Here is a 25,499-nt window from a genome sequence, read left to right as displayed (position 1 = left end):
ATGAATTAGATACAGCTTGAGTAAAAAAAAAAAGAAAAAAAAAAATATATATATATACACCCTGCAGACAAAAAGCTAGATAATTCAGGGAAATTCATGAACTGCCTCTCTATAAAGAAAGGAATTTAAAGCAAGTTACTTCCTTGAGGAGACTCAGTGACCTGATTGAATTTGCCCCTGGGAAAAGGAAGCTTTGTTCCCAGAAGACATCTGGGTCATCTGGACATCTGGGGCCCGTCCTAACCCAAGGCAGGCCTGTGGATACCCGGAGGCCACGGACGCTGGCTGTTCATGGGTTACTTACGGCTCTGCAGGCCACCTGGAGCTCCCACGCCGGGTCAAAGTGAATGTGTCCCAAGGAAGAAAGAGCAAATGAGCTCTGGAGCCCCACCCCCAGTCCTGCCTGCTCTGTGAGAGAGGGTCTGGCTGGGGCTGTGAGGAACCCCCTCTTACTGGGATCCACTGGAAATCTCTAAGAAACAACCCCAGGGCTCCTTGCAGGAAAGGGCTTCTGGTAGCAGAAGAGATGCCACAAAGGCAACACCAGCGTCACAAAAAGACTGAAAATGCGAGGTTGGGACCACAGGGTTTATCTGGGGATTCACACATTCCTGAAAGTGAGATGCCACAGCAACTCAGAAATAAAATACAACAGCAACTTGGAAATCTAAAGGGCAGCAAGAGCAAGAGCTCTTGCTCCAGGTTTCAATCGTTCTGGGGAGAGGACAGATCAGACCAGAGGGCTGAGGTTTCTTCTAAGTTGGACAGCCTCAAGCAGTAGCATCTGATCACTCTGACACTGTTTACACCACGGCTTGAATAAGCTTAGGGTTGTGCAACTCTGATTCATCCAGCTCCAAGCCCAGCAGAGCCCCGGCCAGCAGCCCTGCTAAGCAAGCCAGCCTCAGCCCCTCGGCCCTGTCATCAGTCACAGGAACGAGGCCCAGGAGCCCCCCCTTCACAGGAGGTCCTCGGGCCCGCATGTCACAGCCTCAGTTACCTCATCTGTAAGCGGGCTGACGGAGCACCAACCCCACAAGGTGGCCGCAGGGATCGTATCAGATCAGATCTTGCACATGATGAGGGGTGAGAAGGCGGAGCCAGTATCATTACTGCCAGCAGATGCCTGAGCTGCAAGGACCCCAGAATGTTCTATGCCAACCCCCTTGTTTTACAGATGAGGAAACTGAGTTCCAGCGAAGTTAAAGTACAGACCCCAGTTCACAAAGTTAAGAGCAGCACTGGGACAGCAACAAGGGTCCTCAGTTCCTCTCTAGTCTGGGACATAACACACCTGGGGTGAGGATCCCTAAACAAGTTCCAAACCACAGCTAGCTTCAAAACTGAAACTGCCACCCCAAAGATATCATATACTAATGCATATACATGGCATCTAGGAAAAACCATACTGAGGAACCTATTTGCAGGGCAGGCACAGAGACACAGACAAGAGAACAGACCTGAGGACACAGCGGGGAAAGGAGCGGGTGGGACTAGTTGGGAGAGCAGCACTGAAACATATATTACCACATGTAAAGCAGATAGCTGGGGGGAAGCTGCTGTGTAACCTACAGAGCTCAATACAGTGCTCTGTGACAACCCACGCGGCGGGATGGGGTGGGGGTGGGGAGGAGGTTTAAGAAGGAGGCGACCTATGCATAAATATGGCTGATTCATGTTGTATGGCAGAAACCAACACAACACTGTAAATCAATTATCCTCTAATTAAAAACAAATTGTTTAAAAGGGGTTTAAATTAACATTTACATGTGAAGCAGGCCCCAGCACAACAAAGTTCCTATGATTAATAAATAGAGACGGGGTGGGGGGGCTGGAGGGGGGCAGGGACAGGTTCAGCGTGCTAGCAAATTGGGATCTGCTGATCAGCACGACGCACGATTTCACTCCATTTGGTGCCAGGGAGCTGTCCTCACACAGACATGCTGGGGACGCTGTTTTCAGTCCAACTCAGTCCAAACCTGGTTCCAATTCCTGAAGCCTGATTTGATATCACACATAAGTAGGCATACCTGGGAGGTTCTTATCCCATTTTTTCTTAATTCACTGAAAACACTTCTTTTAAATATTAACTTCAGACTCCCACTGGACCACTGACCTTGGGGACCAATGGAAAAGGGACACAAAAGACCTAAGAAACAACATTAGTTTTCCAAAGGGAAAGGAAATTAGCTACTTGAGTTTGGCTGATCCAGGTGGACAGAAGAAAGAAAAGAAATTCCTAATGTCTTAAGATGGTAGGATACACATAACACACACACACAAATGAAAGGGAAAGGCTTTAAGTTTTACATTTTTTCTATGGGTGATTTTACAGACAAGTGAAAGAAGGGAGTCTTCAGAAGTTATTTTTATCCTGACTCAATCCCCCTTAGTCTGAAAAGAGATGTGTAGCAATTAGGGTGCACAGACAGAACAGTCAGGAAGGAACATGAGGACGGGCTGCAGTCGGTCCCCCCAGAGGCCTCATTCATCATCTCCTCAGAAGCAGCAGCTTTTTGAGGAAGCTCTCAGTGGCTCTCAGTGTCCATTAGCCAGAGAGTTCACAGGCTCGTCCCTACTCCACAGCACCCCCACACACACACCCCCACAATCCATCTGGATGCTTGTCAGCTCCCTAATTACCACCCCACCATCCTTCTAGGAATGCTGTCACAGCGGCACCTCCGGCTACAAACACACAGACCCCACCCAGCACTGACAGCCCGACTCTCAAGGAGCAAGCTCAGCCCCCTTGTGCCCGCCACCACATCAGGCCGGGTGCCTCCGAGACCTTCACTCAACACCCATCACTCAACTCCCACCCCTGGGGACACTGGGGCAGGGTCAGTTGGTCTTCACAGGGACTCAGGGAGCAGCTTGGGTGTGTCCATGCCCCTGGACATTTGTGCTTGTCATTTCCTCTGCCCAGATCCCTCCATGCCCTACTGTCTGCAACTAACTTCTCCAGCTGACCACCTCCTCCACATCCACCCCCTGAGATGAGCCCCCACGACACATACACAGGTCCCCTTTCATAACCTCACTCACCATTACCTGTAGGTTTCACAGAGACCATTTCTCTTTTATTCACTGCAACGTCTCCAGCGCCTAGAAGGTGACTGGTGTTTTGTATATGCCAAAAAGCTGTGGCTGAAATGACCCCCCCCCATATCAAAAAGACCTTTTATAAAACCCTAAAACAATAACAGGGCATCTTATTCCACCCAACCTAGCCCCCAGCTCCCTGTCACTGACTCCTCTCTGAACTTGCTGGACTCTCAAGTGTCAAATCCCTACTTATCCCCAAATTATTGAGCCTGAACTTCCTTGTCTTGAAAATGGAGTGGTAATAGTACCCACTCCAGAAGGGCTGGAAGAGAATTCACGACAACAGCTAATGGTAATCACACTAATCACCAGTGATCGAGCCCTTATTGTGTGCCAAGCATTGGGCACCACTCTGTTAAACCTCTCCACCGCTCGCTCCCTCATTAAATTCTCACTAAAACATTATTTCTGCTTGCTCGATGAATTTAAACTGAGTCTGAGGGAGATGAACAACTTGCCCTAGGGCACACAGCTAATGAATAGGAGAGCTGGGTCTCACTAAACCCAAAGACCACATTCTAAAATTTGGTACCAACACGGACAAAGCAAGGAGCACAGGGCCTGGCATTTACTGCATGTTTAGAGGGAAAAAAAAAAGAGCTGAATCAGAGTCTCTGGAGATGCAGGCAGAGGCTTTATCCTCTGAGCCACCAGGGAAGTCCCTCTGGAGATGCAGGTCCCACCAAAGCCACACTGCACTGCCTTGTCCCCACCAAATCTTTTTTTTTTTTTTTTAAATAATTTCATCTTCAAAAACACAACCGCTGCTGTTCCTTGCTGCTCTCTGTGGGATCAGTCAACACAGCTGAGCAAAAGGCAGAATCAGCAGGGTCTGGGAAGTGCATCCCTAAAATGATGCAACAACGAGTCAATTCTCCAGCAAGCAATTCTGGGAAATCTGCTCTGGATAAGGCACTGATCAAGGTCCAGCAGATCATGGACCTACCCTTCCGGTTGCTTGTAATTCCCCGGAGAGGGCAAAGAACAGGTGGGCTCCATCCTGCCCTGCACCTGTTCATCCTTCTACTAGTAGGAGCACCCTGACTTTGCACTGGGGATCACCCGTACCCCACTGGATACAGTTTTATAGAGACTACCAGAAGGGATGCTTCACGTTCCCTGTGCCAATGAGTAGACATGTGACCCAGGGTTTGGCCAAGGAGATGCTCTTTCTAGGACTCTGAGTACCTGGCGAAGGGTTCTTTTGTGAGGTAACAGGCAGAAACTGATGTCTGTGTGCAAAGGCAGGGCCTCCTGAGAAGTCCTTCCCTGCTTCACTCCCCATCTCCACCCCTGAGTCTCCTCTTGCTCCTAAACACGGAAACGAGTCCCACTATGCTCACAGTATGAATTTTCCCATCCCCAACAAAGAGACCCTCCCCTGTCCCCTTAAACGCACTCTTGTTGTGAGCCTTACCCTCCATCACCTCCAGTGTAAGATGGACCTCTGACTATTTCACTTGACTGGTACTAGTCAAAACACCATCATCAGGACCCAGGAAGGTTAATTTTTACAACAATTTCCTCTCACGTCCCAATAAAGCCAGAGTAAATTATTATGGAGTTTTGCCCTTTTTTTTTCTGGCTGACTTGGGGTCCAGTCAGGTCATTTTGATCTATCTTGCAAAAGAGGTACAGGAAGTCCAACTATATTCTCTGCCAAATGACATTCACCCCTATAAAATATGTGTGTATGTGCTCAGTCGTGTCCAACTCTTTGCCACCCCATGGACTGTAGCCCACCAGGCTCCTCTGTCCATGGAATTTTCCAGGCAAGAATACTGGAGTGGGTTGCCATTTCCTACTCTAGGGGATCTTCCCAATCTAGGGATCAAACCCGAGGCTCCTGCATTGGCAGGGGATTCCTTACCACTGTGTCACCTGGGAAGCCCCTATAAAATATTTACCAGTTGTTACAAACTGAATTGTGCTCCTCTCCCCCCAGCATTCTTGCCAGGATAATCCAACGGACAGAGGAGGCTGGCAGGCTACACAATCCATGAGGTCACAAAAAGTCGGATGTGACTTAGCGACTAAACAACAACGACCATGTATACAATGTCATCCACTTTATTTTGCTCTCTCTACAACCCATAAGGCAGGCTACTTATTTTGCAGAAGGAAACTAATACTGGGGAAAGGAGTGCCCTGAGTCCCTGCAGGTCATCAATGCAACATCCCAAGTTCAACCGAGGTACCTGAATCGTGCGCCCAATACTACTTGGGACACACCTGTTTCCAAGTGTCATCAAATAGAGCCACAGGGAAAAGAAGAAACACCCCAAGTCCTGGCACTGCAATGCTTCCTTTTTCTGTCATTTAAACCTTGGGGGAAAACTAGCTCAGATATAGAACTATTCCCCATGGGCAATCTGGCTGGAGAGCTAATCAGAGCAATTTGAGTACACGGCTAAACGAGGACACCCCTTCCTGGACCAAGCCTTGCCTTTATGGCAACACTTCATAAGAACCATTCCCTTACAACAAAACTGTCAGATCCAGCAACCGCAGGCCAGAAACATCCCAGCTGAAGCCCGCCAAGTTGCTTTCTGATGTACTGTACACACAAATACCAATATTCCCCAGATGTTCTCCATGTAAAACATTTGGTTTGAGACATAGCCCTCCTTGCCCCAAAACTCTTACATTTGTTTAATGGACTCATACAGTTCAGCTAAAATATCCTGGAGCCGACATCTGAGGCCAGCCGGGCTCTGATGCAAGCGCCCCATCTGCAGAAAACACGAACAAGTAAATAAGACCGTCCTCCCCGAGATTTATGCGCCCTGCATCTCTAAGCAGGTCATAAAATGTAAGCTATGTACGAAGACTGATGCAAGTTGCTTTCAAGTGTGTTTCTGCGTCCATCTCGGTATTAATCTAAGACTGATGTTCAAAAAGACAGTAGGTCTGGCATGCTGAAGAGGAGGCTGCATCCTGCTTCTCTTTTTTTAATTAATTTCATTTATTTTTGGCTGTGCTGGGTCTTCGTGGCCATGCACGCTTTAGTTGCAGCAAGCCCAGGTTACTCTAGTTGCAGTACGTGGGTTTCTCATTGCAGTGGCTTCCCTCTTGCCGGAGCACGGGTTCTAAGGCACGCAAGCTTCAGCAACTGTGGTTCCCCGGCTCTATAGCACAGGCTCAATAGCTGTGACGTGCACGCTTAGTTGCTCCGCAGCATGTGGGATCCTCCCTGGCCAGTAATCGAGTCTGTCTCCTGCATTGGCAGGCGGATTCTTTATCACTGAGCCACCAGGAAAGCCCTGCATCCTGCTTTTTACTCCTTCAGAAGTTAAAAAATCTGTCACTTGAGCAACCTAGGTGAATGAGGTGAAGGTAGGTTTTCTCCTGGTTTTAGTTTTCCAAATACTCCAAAGTCATTTATCCCTTAACCCAATCTGGAACACAGGCAAAATGTGAACAAAATGGAAAATGCAGTGGACCCTGAATCAAGAGAACTAGCTCACCCACATACTAAACTGAGTGAGTCTGGCTGGCCCAAGTCCCCTGAAAATGGCTCATTGCATTGCATGAGAAAACAGTACATTTCTAGATTCATTGTCTAGATTCGTGGCCCTCTGAAGATTGTATGAGGAAGGGAAATAAATTCTTAGAAAAGCCACCCCAAGAAATGGCCTAGAATCTATCCACTGAGCCCCCAAATATGGTCGCCCAATGTCTTCCTGCTAACACAGTTCTAACAAGCTTGTCATGGCCAATCTGTAGGGAAGTGGGAACATGAAATTAGGAAGCCACTACAGACAGCCTCACTGATGGATCAAGGCAGGACATCATCTTTAACTTTTCTGTGCCTTGTGAGTTTTCAGTTACCGAGCATGCATTATGTTTGCTAGAGGCGACAGAAAAACGCTATCATGTAAACGGGTCACAAAAAGTCATGGAAGCTGATGAAGGAGCAGATTGAGAAACTATGAATAGCAGGCATGGGAACGCCAAAGTACGGCACTGAGAACAGTCTAGAAGTTCCCCCAAAGACATCAAGAAAACGTTTAACTACCTTCAAGGTACTTTGTTTTAAGAAGGAAGGAAGTGTACATCTTGAGAAATCTTGAGAAAGATTTCCATAAGAAATGGCTACAATTTTTTTGAAAGACTGGCTTGTACATGGAAGAGTTTCAATTACCTGAAAAAATATATATTGAGCTCTCTATTTTAACTTTTTAGTACTTCCACTTGACCAATGCATCAGACTAATGAGAATTCTCCACCTTCTTGATTGGGACTCATGGCAGGTTGAATCCTAGGGACTGCTGGGCTGCTTTCTGCTTTTCCCGCCCTCCTCTGCTCAATCAGCCAACGACCGACCACCATCCCAGCCAAGCCAACTGCCCCAATATGGCAGCTTCTATAGTCCATAGGATACCTCATCCTCCCAGTGCGTGCAAGTGAAGGGTGAAAGTCACTCAGTCATGTCCAACTCTTTGTGACCCCATGGGCTGCAGCCCGCCAGACTCCTCTGTCCATGGGATTCTCCAGGCCAGAATACTGGAGCGGGTAGCCATTCCATTCTCCAGGGGGTCTTCCCAACTTAGGGACTGAACCCAGGTCTCCTGCATTGCAAGCGGATTCTTTACCATCTGAACCACCAGGGATGCCCAAGAATACTGGAGTGGGAAGCCTAACCCTTCTCTAGCAGATCTTCCCGACCTAGGAATCTAGCTGGGGTCTCCTACATTGCAGGTGGATTCTTTACCAACTGAGCTACCAGGGAAGCCCCCTCTCCTCATCCTCCAAAAAACACCAGCAAACCAGGCTACAACTGTAACTTCCTCCACTCAAGGATAAAGATCCCCAGATTAGAAGTGTTTACGCTCATCATTGCCAAGAAAAGGCAAAATGCAATGAGACAATGTATAAAAAATGCCCAATACTGTCCAACATACAGTACGTGCTACAAAACTGCTTTTTAAATTATTATTATTAACAAATAGGCCATATGCAGAAATGTGTGTAAGTAAAAATCCTGCAGCGAAACCTTCCAAATATGAGGTTGAGAGGACGGTGTCAGAGGGCAAAGGGAGACGGGGGTTGGGAGACAAGGAACAGCTGTAGCCTCTTTTGAAAGGGGACATTTCGGGTCACCCCAGTAAAAGAAGTCCCTCCAAATGTACTTCTGTAGCACTCAGGGAATCGATTCTGCAGGATGGAATTATTTCCCTGAAATAAACAGACGCACAAAGGTTGCTACAATTGAAGCCTAAAAAGAAAACAAGCCAGCTGCCGATTTACGGGCAGCCTCTGATGCAATGGAGCAAAAGGTCCCCGGCTCAGGTCCAGTGGGATGGCTGAGGCCACGCCAGCCCTCCCTGGAGGAAGGGGGCCACACAGGGGCGGGGTCTTGCCTTGCTACAGGCAAGGTCCCACGGTGACCAGGCACGGAGGAGACACCTTCAGGACTGCAGACCTTAGGGCCCCTGTCATCAGCAGGCTCCATCATGGACTCAGCTATGCACTGAGGCATCTGTTCAAAAATGGTGCTGCCTGAGCCCCACACTCAGAGAGCTTCTAAAAGGGCCCCAGGCCATTCTAATGCTCAGTGGGATGGAGAACCCGCAGTGTAGGGGGAAGAGCCCATAATAGGGTCAGATGTGCCTGAGTCTTCAACTCAGGTGCTACCCTGCTTCCTTGAGCAGATGAGTTACCCTTTCTGAGGATCAACTTCTCTAACTGCAAAGTAAGGATAATGGTCACTTCACGACAGAGTCGCTGTGAAATGGAATGATGCACGGAAACATTTATGGAGGGTGATTATCCTACCAACCTCACTTTATTCTCCTTCTTTCAGGGTTCTCTGAAGAGGGTCAGGAGTTTTGGCATCTCTCAACTCTAAGAGGTTGCCTGCCTTGCTAGGTAGGGGGAAAGGGCACATTGTCCCTTGTGTTGAATCCCACCCCCCATCACACACACAAAATACTCACACTCAGAACCCCTACCCGGTGATATAGGCTTGTGTGCTAAGTCACTCCAGTTGTGTCTGACTCTTTGCGACCCTATGAACTATAGCCTGCCAGGTTCCTCTGTCCAAGGGATTCTTCAGGCAAAGAATACTAAAGTGGGTTGCCACGCCCTCCTCTAGGGAATCTTCCCGACCCAGGGATCAAACCTGCATCTCCTGTGGGCTCCTGCATTGCAGGTGGATTCTTTACTGCTGAGCCACCGGGGAAGCCCCGAAATAGGTATATTCTACAGCAAAACTGTGTAAAGAATGGAGTCACAAGCAGCAAAATGAGGGAACACCTAGTTTGTAAGATTTGCTTTGGTCTTCCTATCCAGAGGACAATCTAACTGGGGGCAACGCTTTCTTGGGAGGTCCCTGCCCCTGCCTCTGTCTCCTCTATGAGCTGCAAGCCTCTGTCACCTGCCAGCACCACACAGAGATGGGGCATCTTAAGCCCAAGCGAACATCTGAACGAATGATGCTCCTTGAAGCCAGGGATGGGCATTCATAGAGCTACAGAGTTCCTAAGGCCCACACGTTAAGTCCCTAAACAGGCAATTCATAAATATACCTGAACTTCGATTCTGAGCAACTGGCAAAAAAGGATGTCAAGGCACATTTGACTTTCGGGGAGCAGCAGCTCAAGGCCCAGTGACTGAGAACAGCAGCTTCGCGGCACTTCAGGGTTGAAAGTCCACCTACAAGTAGTGTAAACATGGGCCAGTGACTTCATTTTCTGTGCCTCAGTTTATCCATTGTAAAATGGGGATGATAATGCTGGGCATCTCCTAGGGGGACCATGAATTAAGTCAGTGATTCAATGAGCTTAGACTACTGCCTGACCCAACTCCTGCTATGTAATTGTTTGCTCTTATTACTATTCGTCCATGGGATAATAACAAAGAGATCTCAAATTACGGCTCCAATATAAAGGTCTGGTGCCTTAGGGGGGGCTCCAGTTATCACAAAAGGTGTGGAGTGAAGAAAGTGGGGTGATATATCCTCAGATGAATGCTTCCCACTGCTGTGTTTCCCAAGGATACACCATGGACCAACCCCATCACGTTTCCTTATGGTATTTGGTTAAATTGCTGAAGACTCCCAGGTCTCCCTAAGTGGCCCCACCCTGCTGGACCAAGCTCTCTGGGGTGGGTGCAAAGGATGGTGCATTTTAACAGGCACACCCAGAGACTCCCACGTCCCTGCAAATCTAAGCGCCCTTAGACTGGCTAAGCTCCTTAACTAGAGAGTCATGTCCATTTGCTCACCATCACAGCCTTTGAGCCTTACACATAGTATGCCTGACATATAGTACGTGCTGGACAGGTATCAGGTGAATCCATTCAAGAGCTACAACTCTGTAAGTAGTCAGTCAATCATTCTGAAGGTCTGCTATATGGCTGCTGCTGCTGCTGCTAAGTCGCTTCAGTCATGTCCGACTCTGTGCAACCCCATAGACGGCAGCCCACCAGGCTCCGCCGCCCCCGGGATTCTCCAGGCAAGAACACTGGAGTGGGTTGCCATTTTCTTCTCCAATGCATGAAAGTGAAAAGTGAAAGTGAAGTCCCTCAGTTGTGTCCAACTCTTCACGACCCCATGGACTGCAGCCTACCAGGCTCCTCTGTCCAAGGGATTTTCCAGTCAAGAGTACTGGAGTGGGTTGCCATTGCCTTCTCCACTGCTAAATGGAAGGTACATGCAAAGTGATGCTAAATCAGACAAACAACTTCATTCATTTACTCAAAATCTTCACCATGCTTACTATATACTAGGTAACTGGACTAAACCCTGGAAATGCAGAAAAGATAATGAATGAGGCTGCTTAGAGGTAATTACAGATGGTGACAAGAGCTATGAATGGAGCTAATAAACAAGGAAGCGGATGGAACATGTCCCTGCTGTCATTAAACTCAGCCTCTAGAGCAGCACCATCCTTTAGAACTTTCTATGATGATGGAAATAATCCTCCCAGCACTGTCCGATGGTTGCCACTAGCCCCGTAGGGTTATCTAGCACTTACCATGTGGCTTAAGGAACTTAAGGTTTTAATTTCATTTCATTGTAATGAATGTTAATTTTAATAGGCACATGTGTCCACAAGAGACAGTGCAGGTCTGGAGGAGGAAAGAGATTAGCAAAAGGGAAATGATAACACAAGGCACTCAGTGCTATGGCGGCGGGGGGAGGCGGTGGGTCAAGCACCATGTGTTATCAAATGCCTCTCACCCAATTACCAGATGCTCTAACATTCTCTGGCTCTGGGAATCGAAAGAACAAGGTCAGGTACAAGGCATTGTACTTGGGCTGGAATTTTTATAGGCCATGATCAGTTGGAAGTGGTATGCAGCCCGGCCAAGCCCCAGAGACCGTGGTTCAAGCACACACCATCATCCACCAAGCCTGCCCACAGCTGCCAAAGAGATCTCTCTCGTCCCCGTCATTCCACTGACGGTCATTTTGTCCTTGGCTACAACGTCCCACTGGGCCCTGCGTGGATTTTACGAGATTTCTTCGCTTCAAGCATAAGTACGAATACAAGCCTCCTAAATTCCACCGGAAAATTGGTGGCTAATCCAAACATTTCATAAAATTAGAACTCATTGTGGGACTGAAAGGAATTCAGACTGTGCCGCCACCAGAGAAATGCAAAATATTTGTTATAATTTCTTCCTTCATGAGCTGTTTCAAGCAGCAAGAGCTCTTTGGGCTTGAAGTTAAAGGAGGCGGTGGGGCGGGGAGGGGAGGAATGGGAGAGTTTTTGTTTTTGTTTTGTTTTCTTTGTGGTTTGCAAAAAGCATCACCAGATGATGAAAAATCGAGGAATCCTGCCTGCCTCCCTAATCCCTCGGCTAGCAGGGATAATAAACTGTCCCCATCTCGGCTGCATCTTGGCTTTATAAAGAGGGTGTTTTTCCTGGAAAATGGTACTTTTGCTCCTTAATTTTCTTCTTGGGCTTCAGCGACAGAATTTTTGATATCCTAAGGTTTCATCAGCAAGAGAGATACCTGCAAATCATTCATTCAGGCGTGCATGCAGGCCGGTCAACAATACTGATTTGCCAGGCACTGTGCGAGGCACTTGGGCTACACCAAGAAACAAAACTGGTGCAAATCCGAGCCCTGGGAGAGCCCACCTTCCCTGGAAGGAGGACCAACAACGGAGGATTCAGTGACTCCCACTTTGAAGCAGTTTGGAGACCAGACCTGAAGACTCGCCAACTGCAGAATCTGGATGGGGCTGGAGTAGAAGTCCAGATCAATCCTAGAACTCTCACCTCACAGAGAAAGTAGCTGAAGAAGTACAGAAGAAGGGACATCATTCTCCCAAGGTCACGCGGCTCACCTGGTGGCAATGGGGGAACCAGCCCGCAAGCGTCCTGACCACACCCCAGACTCCTGACTCGCCACAGCCATTCAGCAAACACGGACCGCCTTCTTCCCGGACACCAGACCCGGGCACCAGGAGTAAGACATGGAGCAGCCGGCTTCACAGAAACAAGTTCCTCCAGCTGCTATTTCCACAAGCCTGGAGACAACAGTGAGTCTGGCTGGGTTCAGTGGGACTCCACCCCTGGCCCCCAAGTGTGCATGAAGAACCAAAGCAGGAAGCTGCAGAAGATTCCAAGGATTCACACCCGTGCAAGGCCAGGGAGCCCAGCGATTACCACCTTGAGCCTGAAGTCAGACAGCCCAGCCCTAGATCCCAGCTCTGTGACCCTGTGAAAGTCATGTGACTTCTCTAAGCCTTTCCTTCCCGGTCTGCAAAATGAACGTACTAATAATGCAGGTTCAAAGGACAGAAGACCCCTAAAGTGGTTAGAACAGTGCCTGGCACACATGCACCATTCAACGCGTGTTTCCTGCTATTATGATCATTAGGGAAAGGATCATCCTTCCACTCTGGACCTTCCTACACATTCAAGAAGGTGGCTACGAATCAGTGGAGATTTCCACTTCATCCCTCCCCTCTCCAGGATTGATACCACCAGCTGCCAGCATGCCCACTCACACACTGGTTCCCTCCCACAGCATTCCATTTGATTCTGCCTGGGGAGCAGAGATCAATTAACTGTGACGAAGACTCAAAGTGAGGTTCTCCTGAGCGGGTGCATCACGATCCTGCCTTTCCACTCAAACACATCCACGTGCTGGGCTCTGAGCTCACCGGGTCAACCCAAGTGTCAGTCTCTTCCCTCCCACAGCTTCTGCTAGTTGGAGAAAGATTCACTTTCTAATCTACCCAGAACTAGACAAGCTGGAATGTTACATCAAGGACCTCTGAGAGCTTCTCAAAGTTTGCTGGCATTTCTTCTAACTGATAACAAGAAAGTCAAGGTTGTATAATGAAAGTATCCAATACAAAGAGATGAAATTCTAAGAGATGAGAGAAAGGGAAAAAAAACACACAACAGGGAATGGGTCTCCTTCAACAGAAGGGCAGGAGGGGTAAGTGTACACCACAGAGGCTGGGAGGCTGGGGATGTAGAAATGACAAAGGGTAGTTGCATGTTCTAGAACCCAGAGCTGGTTGAGTTCCTCCGGAGCAGCGGCTGTACCCTGTCCCCTTGCCCCGGCCTTCCCAGTGCCTACAGAGTCTGGCACAGAATAAGAGCTCAGCCAAAATGTGCATAAGTATGTTTAAACGTGCGACCTGGGAAAGGCAGAAGGAAAACTGACAACTGTTTCTACTTCTTGGAAGCCATCTAGGGTCATAGCCGAGAGCTCAGACAGACGTGAGTTTCATTCCAGCCATCATTCCCAGGTTGTCACAGACGGTGTATCCCTGCGGGCTTCAGTTCCCTCTGCAGTAAAGCGGGGGCTGTGATAGCATCTCTCTTGTGGGAGGAGGGAGGGTCTAAGAATGACCAGGAATTCAGTGAGACGATGCAGGCAACACACTTACCCCAAGGCCTGGCGGATACAGAGTGCTCCACAGAGGTCAGTCTGATGGTCTGATTTCATCTTCAAGGATGAGAGAGTAGTAAACATAAGCGTCTATTCTGCCTTTTACATGAGGCTGCCAAAAACATGCCTTTCCACGGGGAGAGGGCCTCCTCCTTGAAGTCTTGCCTCCACCCACCTGCCCCTGGGATGAAGGAGCTTCCTGGATGCCGAATGCCCCCCAACACTGCTAAAAGCACGGGGACACCCAAACGCACAACAGAGAGCAGAGATGGTCACAGGCCTGCAGCCTCCAAGGCAAAGTCCCCTAAACTCAGAGTACCCAAGGAACGAGTGGAGATCCCGTCAAGCAACCCAGCAGAACATGAGACTGCCCTCCTCTGAATCCCGAATAATAATAGCCTGTAATTACTGACAACCAGCTACATGTCAGGCACTGTTCTTGGCACAATCCCTGACAACCTGGGAAGGAGGTCCTACTATCATGCCATTTTATAGATGAGAAAACTGATAGCTTCTTTCAAAGTATTTTCTAACTCACATGGGTTGTCCAGAACCCACTTCATAAACAAGTTTAAACAGCAATTCCTGCCTTGAGCTGAAAGGAAATGCAGGCTCTCCCTACACTTGACAAAGCCTGCACCAAACAATCTTAAAAGGGTTTGGGGAGCCGAAGATATTTCCCTTTCCCTCAACAAAGAGACCGCCTGCCAAAAACCAGGCAAGAGGAAATGAAGTCTGTTTCATCAGTTCCATTCAGCAAATCCCAGGATTCTCCTCCTAGGAGCTGGCAGGGACCTTGCTGAGCATTCTGTCTTGGTCTCTCGATTTATAGGTGAAGAAAAGGGATCCAACACTGGGGCACCTACTCTGTGCTGTCCCCTGCCCAGGCTGCTGGAGGTACAAAGCTGGCTGAGACCCTGTCCTGCCTTTCCCAAGAAGAGGGCTCCTTCAAGGATAACATTTCTCTATGGGCCAAACACTTTTCTAAGAACTCAACAGGAAATTCGTTGATCCTCACAACCACTCCCCATTTCACAGACGAAGAAACCGAGTCTCAAACTTACAACAGGGGGTTAGAGCAGGGTCTCAAACCCTGGTGCCTGGCTCCAGAGGCAGACTCAGATCCACCCCTTTGGCACACTTTCCTTCCACCTTCCTGAAGGAGATTGGGGGTATGAGTGTCCTTGGCAGCTGGGGTGAATCGTACATGAACTGAGCCCGATCACAATGAAATGACAAGAGCCAGCAAGGATTCCTTCCAACCTGCACCCATCAGCTGCCTCTGTGGCTTTAGAGTCAGAAGAACCAGCGATACATGAGGTGTGACACCCGCGGGAGGGGATGGGGTCGTAAGGAAACACTGAGGAAGCAGCAGCTCCCTTTTCTTACACTTGGGACTTGCCCCTTTGGCCACAGAGATGCAAGCTGCACTCTGAGCCATCTGGACACCGCCCTTCCCCTCCCTTCCAGGGAAAGAGGGAACCTACCATGGCGGCCTCTTAGCACCCTCCCACTAAACACCTCGGGCTGCCTCTCAATACCTCTAATGAAAGTAAACCAAGTGGAATTCTTTTCTCGAGTTTTAAAGGCAAATCACGATGGTGTTTTTTTTCCAGACATACATTAACTCTGCACTCCAGCTGGTTTACAATTCTTTAAGTACTTGATTTACAACCCAGGGAGAAAATGTTTTGAAAATCTTGCAAATGCATTTTGCATCTCAAGCTTGCCTACTTGCAGAGCTGATCACCGGGGATTCTCAGACAGGGTGGGGGATGCAGTGAGGGGGGACGGTTGCTGGCGGCTCCCGGAAGTGTGGGAGTGACCAGGGAGGCCAGAGAGTTACAAAGAACTGCGGGAAGCAGCCGCCAAGGGTGGGAATCGGCTCCCTTCCTCCTCCCTGCAGCCTCAGCGCAGAGCTGTGATGGACAGGCACCTGGCCGTGCTGGGCTGACCCCCCACAGCTGTCCAAAGGGTGGTAAGGAGAGGGGTGACCCGGAAAAGGGGGACAATGGGGGCCCAAGGGGCCTTCCCTGATGCCTCCCACCTCCACAGACCCCTCCCTTCTCGGGACTGCGGGTGCACTCTTCATGCAGCTGTTTGTTCATTCATTCATTCATTCATTCATTCATTCATACTGAGCATCTACCATATTGCCTGGCTACAGGCCAGGATGCAGTGGTAAGACAGTGACCCTGCTTCCTTCCTAATGGGGGTGGAAGGGGAGGGTGTGTACAGACAAATCATCAAACCCATGAGCTCTGGAGGAAGCCGACATAGGGCCAAGACAGGAGGATATGGAAGCAGGAATTGGACAGCCAGGCAGGACTTGAAGGATGTGGCAGATTCAGAGCTTAAGTCCTCAGCCACCCAGGCGAGGGTTTAAAGCAGGGACAGCCACGACCAGGAATAAGAAGGCCACGAAGGTGCTCCTTGCTTGCACTTCTCACTAGCTCTGATTTCCAAGAGCCTAATATGCACAAGCTCTGCATCGGAAGGCTCCCAGTCCTACTTCTCACGGCAATCCCACTTGGTTGGATGTTGGCAGTCGCATTTTCTAGAAGAGAAAACAGAAGCTCAGAGGAAATATGGGACTTTGCCCAGGATCATCCAGGTGCTGAGCTGCATGGGAGAATAGGCACCCAAGTCTGTCTGATTCTACAGGCATTTCTTCCTCCTCATTCATACAAGCCCCCCTGTGCTGTGCTCAGTTATTCCAGATGTGTTCATAACACGCCCCAACCAAGTCCTCAGTACCTCCATGGCAGGACTTCTCATGTTCTATTCTGAAACTTCCCACTGTCCTGGGCACTTTAGGAAGCCCTCAGGAAATATACCTTGCCAGAGGGAAAGGAAAAGATGGGCTGACCCCAGTGGCGGCTGTGTCTTCATGATAGGGAATCTTTAGCCCAGCCCCGGGTTGAACATGCAGTTAAAAGTTTACCGAAGAGCCTCACTGTGAAGTCAACATCTGGCTGCTTCTGGACCACTTCCAGAGAATTTTATCAATACAGCCAGACTCTACTTATGGGTGGGTCATCTGGCCCGGCCCCTCCTGGGCCCTGGGCCTGGGATCTTCTCATTCCTGCACTGCACAGCGTCGTCTGGGCCGGCGGGATGATAAATGCATTCTGCTTTAAAGCAGATACTTCGCAAATCATAACTTACAGATGCTCCAGGACTTTCATGTGGGAAAGACAAATGAGACTTAGGCTGTCTGACTCCGGAGCCACTGAGGACAGGAAGCCACAGCCAGCACGGCTCTCTCCTCTCCACGAGCACAAGACCGAATGGGAATTCAAGCAGGGAAGGGTCTGCCTGACTTTGCAGACGCTGCTGTTACCCGCCATTCATTTCCAGCCATTGTCTTTCCAAGCCCACAAATCAGAAAGCTCCTTGAGGTCAGGGGTAATGATCTACAGCTCCCATACCTCCTGAAATAGTTACTCGATATTGTATTCCCTTCTGTGCCATCCCATGAGCCTTTTGCCTGGCACTCCTATGTGCCTGGCACTCTGCTAGGTGTGGACAGCAGGTCCAAGTTGGTTGGATGGGGCATGTCAGCAGACAAGACACCTTGTCTCAATCCTTATCTACTGCAGCTTCCTGGGAGGAAGTGAGATCAGACGTCCTGGGGCGGTGAGGGAGCACTTCTGTCACAGGAAAGTGAACCAGCTGAGCTCCGGAGGGCCCCGAGGGATTCCAGAACCCGAGGCTGCTGAAGGCACAAAGAACTCAGTGTGTGCCCAGGAGAAGCGCTCCTGGACCTGCTTCATTAAGACAGACTTGTGGCCCAACAAGCAGACATCTGCCCCCCTCACCCCGACACCATTCCGATCTTTATCTTCTCATAGCTCAACTCCTGCAAAAACCTCCAGGTTGGATCCCTGCTCCAAGCCAGCACTGCAGACCCCTGGGCTCGGAGCCCCGCTGTGATCAGAGCCCAGTTCAGCCCACCTAGGGGAAGGGAGCTGGCCACGGTCTTCGCATTCACACTGCCTGAGTCCAGACCCCGGCTCGGCTGCAGCGTGTGACCTCAGCAGGCTAGCAAATCTCTCTGTGATTCAGCCTCTTCATCTGGAAGATGAGACGATTACAGGATTGTTATGAGAATTAAATTAGTTAAATGGACCTGGCACGTTATAAGGACTCAAGAAGAATTAGCTGCTATTATGTATTGTTATTAAATGTTATTACTATCCCCCCTATTCCTATCTTACCTGCCTTGCCTCCTACTGCATCCCAGCATAAAGCCTGCATTCCAAGAGATCTGGCCTGCTCACCCCGGAATCTGCCCTCTGCCTGAAAGCTCCCATATTTTGGTCTTTGGAAATACAATTCAAGGGTCATCTTTAACAGCCCTTTCCCTCCCTAATCCTACCGTATTCCATGGCCCTCTCTCAATCCCCTTCCTGAACATCGAGAAACCTCCCAGTAGAAGCATCTCCCCAGGGCTAGTTCTCGGGAACATGAGCAGAACACCACATCCAAATCCGGAGGTCACCCACCGAGCAACAAAGATAAAAGGTTCTCCATGTTTCCAGCAGCAGTGGGTCTCAAAATAGACTTGTTTGATGCTTCCGTGCTACTTAACCCTGGGCAAGTTACTTAAACTCCCCCAAGTATTGTTTTTCCCATCTGTTAAATGGGTCTAAGGTGAGTGCATGCCTCTTAGGGTCATGGTGACAATCAGACATGAGAAAATGTCTGTAAAGCACTTGGCACAGCCTGACATACCCCGAACTCTCAAAAATATCGGCTGGTAGCAATAAGAGCAGTTGTGGCATTTGAGGGAGGGGGTGTTCCTACCTAGCATGGCACTCAAGTTAATGAACTGATCTTCAGTGAGCTATGTTTCAACTTGAAAATCTCCAGAAGTAATCAATTCCTGTACAGAAGAGGTACCCACAGCCTAGCAACTGCTCACTCTTGTCTCTTCCACCAGACTATAAGTTCCTTGGGTCTTATCCATGTGTATGCCCCAGAATTTAACATGGTGAGAAGCATATGGCAGATGGTAATAAATCTTTGTTGAACTGAGCAGAATTAGTTCAATATTTGTAAGTACATTTCATCATTGCTACTAGATTATAAACTCGTTAAGGCTAAGGATCATGTCTTGTTCTAGTAAAGATTTATTAAATGAGTGATGGAGAAATACCGAACGAAGAATCAGGTTTTTTAGACTCAGCCTACTCAGTTACCAGCTGTGCAACCTCAGAGAAGTCACTTGACAATTCTGTGCCTTATTTTTCTCACCTCAAGGATGGATGCAAAGTTTGGACTACACATCTGTCGAGGTCCCTTATACTTTAAAACTAGGTTTGGGCCTTAGCTGCAATATGGTACCCCAGCCACCCTGCATATGACAGTCATACACCCCTGGTTCAGCAGGCCAGCTTACTAATTTGCATCCCTGAGCTGGAGTTTTCCAGCACCGAGCTATGAATAACTTGGGGCCAATGCATAAAACACCCACTTTTAGTCAAGTCAGCTCCTTTGCTGGGTGAGGATGCTCCATCACCCATCCTAGGGCATCATAGCAATTTGGGGGCACAACTGACCCACCAGCCCTGCCATTCCCATGCCAGACCCTCCCAGAGACCTGCTTCCTGCTCACACCACACCTCACACTACTCACAAGAGATAACCTGGAACAGAGAGAGAGGTGAACTTAGCTGACGGTGAGCTGATCGCATAACACCTCTCCCCAAAACGTTGTTTATTTTTGCTGTTGGATTTTTTGGCAATGCTCAGTGCAGCCTGAGGGTCCAGGGAGCTTGGCTCAAAGAAAATGCCATGTTATAACACAGGGGCTTGCTCTGCAGCCCTGCCCGAAACTGTATCAAAACGAAAGTTGTGCAATAAACAAAGCCCAAATTCAAGGCCTTAGAAATGTGTTCAGATCCTATCAGAATCTGGCTTATGGTCTTGGCTTCCTATGGGTGCACTTCCCTAATTAACCTGAAAAGTTGATTATTTCTCCTACCTCTCTCTGAGTGATTTAATTGGCCAACGCATCATGCCTCTCTGATGGTCTTAAAACCTAAATGAAAGTCCAAGTGAAATGAGGGGGTAAAAATCTGCTAAAAAAAGAAACTGAATTTGCTAATTTCACTTTTTGAGGCTTTCTAAGGGCTTCTCTGGTGGCTCAACTGGTAAAGAATCCACCTGCAATGCGGGAGACCTGGGTTTGATCCCTGGGATGGGAAGATCCCCTGGAGAAGGGAACAGCTACCCACTCCAGTATTCCAGCCTGGAGAATTCCATGGACTGTACAGTCCATGAGGTCACAAAGAGTCAGACACGACTGAGTGACTTTCACTTTCACATAGGTTATTTTATTCAATTCTCACAACTAGTTCATATGGTGGTATTATATTAGCCCATTTTACAGATGAGGAAGTGGAGGCTTCTGAAAGTTATATAGCTTGCCCAAAGTCACAAAGCTAGTCAGGAATCGGTCAGGATTTGAAATATAAGCCAGGGCTCTTAGTCCTTCTGCCAGAGGGCCTCACTTGTGCAGCTTATGAACTCTGGAAGAAGCCACTTTGAGTCCTTTCTCCTAGACATTCTCAGACAGTAGCAGCAAGACTACACTTGGGATGAAAAGGATTCCTGGACCTGCTGACTCCAAGCTCCTGGTTCTGCAACCTCTCTCTTCGGAACTGCCTTTCCCTGAATGCTGATGCTCCATGGTGTGCTGTTTGACTCAGAAGGCCCTTCCAGACATGCAATTAAAAGCCACAAGATTCTTAAACAATCCTCTGTCTCAAGGGTGCTGATTTCATAGCATCTCAGGCAGCCTAACACCCAGCACTCTACTTGGGCCACTCGTGTTGGCAAAGCAGCTGAAAGGCACGGCGCCTCCTGGAAAGTTCTCGGAAAGGCGTGGGTACAAACAAAAATAAAGCATCACTTCGCAATACTACCCAAAGACCTAAAAGGCAGAATTGAGACAACGTGCTCTGAATTCTCCGGAACTGCACCTCAAAAGCAAGTGGATATTCAGTGTATCCTTGGAACCAGAAGAAAACTCCAAAGTCACACTTCAGATGAAAATTTCTTGCTGCTCTTGACAGATTCTGAGTCACCAAGCACTGTACAGGCAAGAACAACTTGCTGACCAATTTTTTTTTAATGTTTGTTTTATTTTCTGTCCAGTCAGGCATAGGGAATTTTCCACCTGACAATTTCTGTTTCTCACTTAAGTTCTGACACCATCTGTGAGCAGCGTGCTCCACGAGGGGGGGACCGGGGTTGGGGGTGGGGGGACAGACTTGAAGTCAAGGAAGCCTTCCCTTCACCCAATCTCAGTTTTCTCATCTGCTTAATGCATCTACTTAGATGATTTTGCTAACATCCGAAGCTTATCTATCAGGTAGAAAGCAGTCTGGGGACTGCCAGTTTCTGGATGTGGATCTGCTACCAGATTTAGAATCTTTGCATAATCTTTGAGTAAAACAAGAGATGGGGCTGTAATGAGCAGCACAATGGGAAACTGGACAACACAGCGGGACTCAACAGCTTGCTGCGGTGAAATGAGCCTCCTCCGTTCTCTGGGCGCCCCCTAGTGGCCATTCGATTAAATCCCGAAGGAATGTTCAGAGTTTCTGCAAAGAAAGGGAGAGACAACCACCACAAGAGAAAGGCAGGCTCGCGCCTACTGATGCAATCAATCCCTTTCGCTCTATCCTAGTCCGTGGATCAGACAGCTATCAGAGGGAATACCTGAGGCCCCAGTGAAGCTCAGAAAGATGTCTGCCGTCAGACAAGCTTTCACTCTGGCAGTTGGCGGCAAGCTACTCAGCGTTCCAGAGTCAGTGCCCCCTCACAGATCCCAGACACACCCTTACCACTCAGCCCCTCACAAGCTCACATCCTCAACCTGCAGCTCCAGCCGCGTCTGGTTTTCATTACTCCGCTTTCGAACTTCCCAGCGTGATTCTTCAACAGCTATTAAGACAACATGAGCAAGGAGCTAGGCTTAGTTTTTGCTTATTCAACATCCAGCCTGGGGAATATCACCTCAGACAAAAAGCATGAATGAAGCGCACGTTTCTCAGCCTCCTCTTCCACAGAACCTTGGCGTGTGCTCCTCAAAGGACATTTTTGCATCTCCTCTTGAAAATTTTCAATCTACAAAAATGGCACCTGCCTTCTCGACTACTTGCTATAGATTTTGCTGATAGGAGACAACTTTAAAATACTATGTACAATCTCTCAAATTTCCAGTTAATCTATAATGGACTTTAATTTTTAGGATCTAGGATAGAGCTGTATCAACCCAAAGAGTGAAGCCTAGAATGAAGGAATTATCCAGATAAACCAATATCTGAGAACTGGGCTGGCTGAACTTTCTGATTGGTGCCATATTTTGTCCACAGAACTGTCACCGCACAGATGCAAAAGAAAAATACTGACATCAACCCACCACTTACTTTATTCAGCAGCCCATTTTGCTTTTCCCCTGTGATCATTTAAGTTTATAAGCAACCCTGGGCCCCCAAACACCCCCCAAAAGTGTACACAAGGAGTTCCATAATTACTTCCTGACTTTGGCCCTAAATCGATTAAAATCCATCTGATACGCTGAAAATCAAAGAACCATGTTAATTTTCTGCCACACACCACACAAAATCTTTCTGCAATAGTCAGTCACTTTGAACCCAACCCTCTAGCCACAAGCAGCGTGGATTGCAAGGGCCTGTTCTGCAGAAAGGAAAATGACAACAAGCCAAGGTTGGGACAATGCAAAGACTCCAAAGCACTCAAGATGTTACTTGGGGCTGAGTAATGGCCTTAGGACCCTGGCAGGGTTACAGCTGTCACAAAGAGTGGGGATGCTGGGTCAGACCCCTTACACAATACAGCAGTCTTGCAGCCGGGGCCTGAAAGGCAATTGAATCTGCAACTCAGTGTGGCTATCCAAAATGCCCTAGGCGTTTCAGTCCTCCCAGAAGCCAGCAGCAAACTGTCACAACCCTCAGGCATGAGGGTTGAACCTTCACTTCTATTCCCCTAACCTTTTCTCTTAAAAACAGGCAGGAGTCCGTCCTCCCTTGCAGCGACCTCAGCACCGCGGCGACGGGGACTGGGAGGATGCAGGGGAGGGGGGGATCTCATTCATCTATAGGATACGGGGCCAGGCGAACCAGCTCCGAGCTGCGGATGTGGCTCTGTGTGGAGTTACAGCAATAAGGCATTCCAGGGCATGAATGCGTGCCCGCGAGGGAGACCCCAACGGTCCCGATGGTGCAAAGTGTTTGCAAATCATAAACACTACTTTGCTGCTGGGATCAAAACCCCCAAAATATGCGCAGACAGGATGTAACAAGTGTTTCGAGAGAAAGACACGCCTGAGCCACGGGGGGCTGGGGCGGGGGAGAATGAGGAATCTGGGGGCTCCGGAGAAGCCCCCTCTCGGGCCAGAGACCCCCCTCTGCGCCCCCAAACCCCGCCGCGTGCACGCTGCGTCCCCAGCCGCGTCTAGACCGAGCCCCCCGGGTAGCCCCCCAACTCACCACTCGGCCCGAAAACCTCTCGGTGGCCCGCTTGACTTTGCCGTAGGTGCCTTTCCCCAGGGTCTCCTGCAGCTCGTAGCGGTGCTTCAAGTTGTGTTTGTGGTGATGCCGCTTCACACCGTGCGGCTTCCTGGGTTCCGGGGCCGCCGCCGAGGGGGGCCGCGATCGCCCCCGCCTCCGGCGGAGAGCCCGGGGCCCCCGGCCCCAAGTCCGGGCCGGCCGCGGGCGCAGCGGCCCCCTCCATGTCCGAACGCGGGGCAAGCCGGGCCGGAGAGGGCAGGACCGGGCAGGGCGCTCGCGGTGTCGGGGTCCCCGCCGAGAGAAAGCGGGGCGCGCTCACGGTCGCCCCCGCAGCATCGGGAAGGCGGCCGGCTCCCGCCGGGGCTGCGGCTGGGTCACTGGCGGCGGCGGGGACGGCACATCTGGCGCCCCCGGCGCGCACGATCCGCGCACCGCCCACCGGCCGCGGCGAGCTGCGGCGCGTCGGGCGAGGTGGCGGCGGTGGCAGGGGAGGCGGCGGTGCTCGCAGGAGGGAGGGGAGAGGGGTGGCTCGGAGCGCAGGAGGGGGAGTGTTATGTGCGGCGCCGCGCCCCCAGACCCCTCCCCGGGAGGACGCGCAGACTGGGCGGGCGCGGGGGCGGGCGCGGCGCGCGGGCCGGCCTCCGGGGAGGGGGCGAGGGGCGGTGCGGCCCGGGCTTCCCCCCACCTCCCGCCCGCCTCCCGGGCCCGGGGCCACCCCGAACTGGGAGGGGGATGGAAGCGTGTCGCGACTCGCCCTTTGTGCAGCGCCGGCTAGGCCGCGCCGGCGGCCAGGGGGCTTTGTCCTCGCGCGGCTGGGCAAGAGACGGGGGGGTTCCCAGCCCGGGCGCCCGCCGCCGCCGCCGCCGCCGCCGCCGCCGCCGCCGCCGCCTCCGCCGCTACCGCGGGCCCGCCGCCGCCGCCTCCTCGGACTCCGGCTCCGGCCTCTCGGCCTCCCTTCCGGCTCGCGCCCTGGCTGCGGCGATGGCGGCGGCTCGCCGAGCCCCGGGGCCGGGCAGACGAGAGCGCTCGGAGCCGGGGGCCCCCGGGGCCCGCTGGCGATCCGGCCGGGGGCGCCGCGGGCTCGGGCGCCCCTTCATTTTCTTTTAGGTGCCGCGGCGGCCGCCTGGCCGGAGACCGGGAGAGGCTGGGGGAGGGGAGGCGCGCGGGTGTCGGGTTACAGGCGGTGAGTCACGGCTCCCCCTCCCCCGCTGCGGGGCGCACCCCGGCCTCGCAGACCCCCATCCCGGCTGGCGTAGGGCGGCTCCCCCGGGCCTGGGCCGGGGCAGCTGCGCGCCCCTGAAAACCCCAAGAGGAGCGCGTTGACCTCGGCCCCGCGCCCTCGCCCTCGCCGGAAAAAGGCGAGGCTCCGAGGCTGAACCTGCGGCCGGTCGCCGCACTGCGGCCCTCCGACACTGTCCAGGACTCCCGCCTGGGAGAGGAGGAGAGTTGGGTCGCTAGAGATGCCTGGATACAGCTGGGCGCGCACCCTGCCCGCCAAAGCTGTGTTTGGAGATGGGCAAACCAGGGAACTCGGATGGAGCAGGGCCTGAGACCGGCTGAGCCAGAGGCGACAGGCAGGCAGGCCTCTTGGCCCGTTGGGCGTTTTTATTTCTCCTTTAACTGAAATGGCCAGATCCTGGAGGTGGTACCCAGCACCCCACCCCCACAAGCGGGGGGCAGGCAGGAAGGGCTACGACTGTGGCAAGGCTGCCACCTTCTAAGAAGCAGCAAGGGAAAATAAGGAAGAAGGCAGGAGAAAGAGGGCTTCGGGAGTTTTTTTAATAGTGCGGTATACCAGACTGGGATGGGAAGAGTGAGCGGTGAGGAATGTCTGGAGCGTTCTACAGATGGCGCGGTGGTTCATTTTTTCACCGGTGAGCCGGAGTCGCCCTTCCTCCGCAGCTCTCAGGTTCATCCCTTCTGCATTCCTGCTGTCTTCAGGCTTGTCTATACCTTATCACCTTACCCTGGATCCAGCAACA

General features: G+C 50.7%; 1 protein-coding gene across 1 annotated transcript in view; it reads right to left on the bottom strand.

Annotated features, from left to right (window-relative positions):
• The window catches only part of NUAK1 (NUAK family kinase 1), a 74,575-nt gene extending 50,004 nt beyond the window's left edge, over window positions 1–24,571 (bottom strand). Inside the window, 2 exon segments of the mRNA XM_043882501.1 lie at window positions 23,497–23,655; window positions 23,657–24,571. Of these exon segments, the coding sequence (XP_043738436.1) occupies window positions 23,497–23,655; window positions 23,657–23,740 (243 nt within the window). The 5' untranslated portion in view covers window positions 23,741–24,571.
• Window positions 24,572–25,499: the final 928 nt, after the last annotated feature.

The sequence above is a fragment of the Cervus elaphus genome, chromosome 22 (assembly GCF_910594005.1).
Source record: "Cervus elaphus chromosome 22, mCerEla1.1, whole genome shotgun sequence".
NCBI lineage: Eukaryota > Metazoa > Chordata > Mammalia > Artiodactyla > Cervidae > Cervus > Cervus elaphus.
This window is presented reverse-complemented; position numbering and strand designations above follow the sequence as displayed.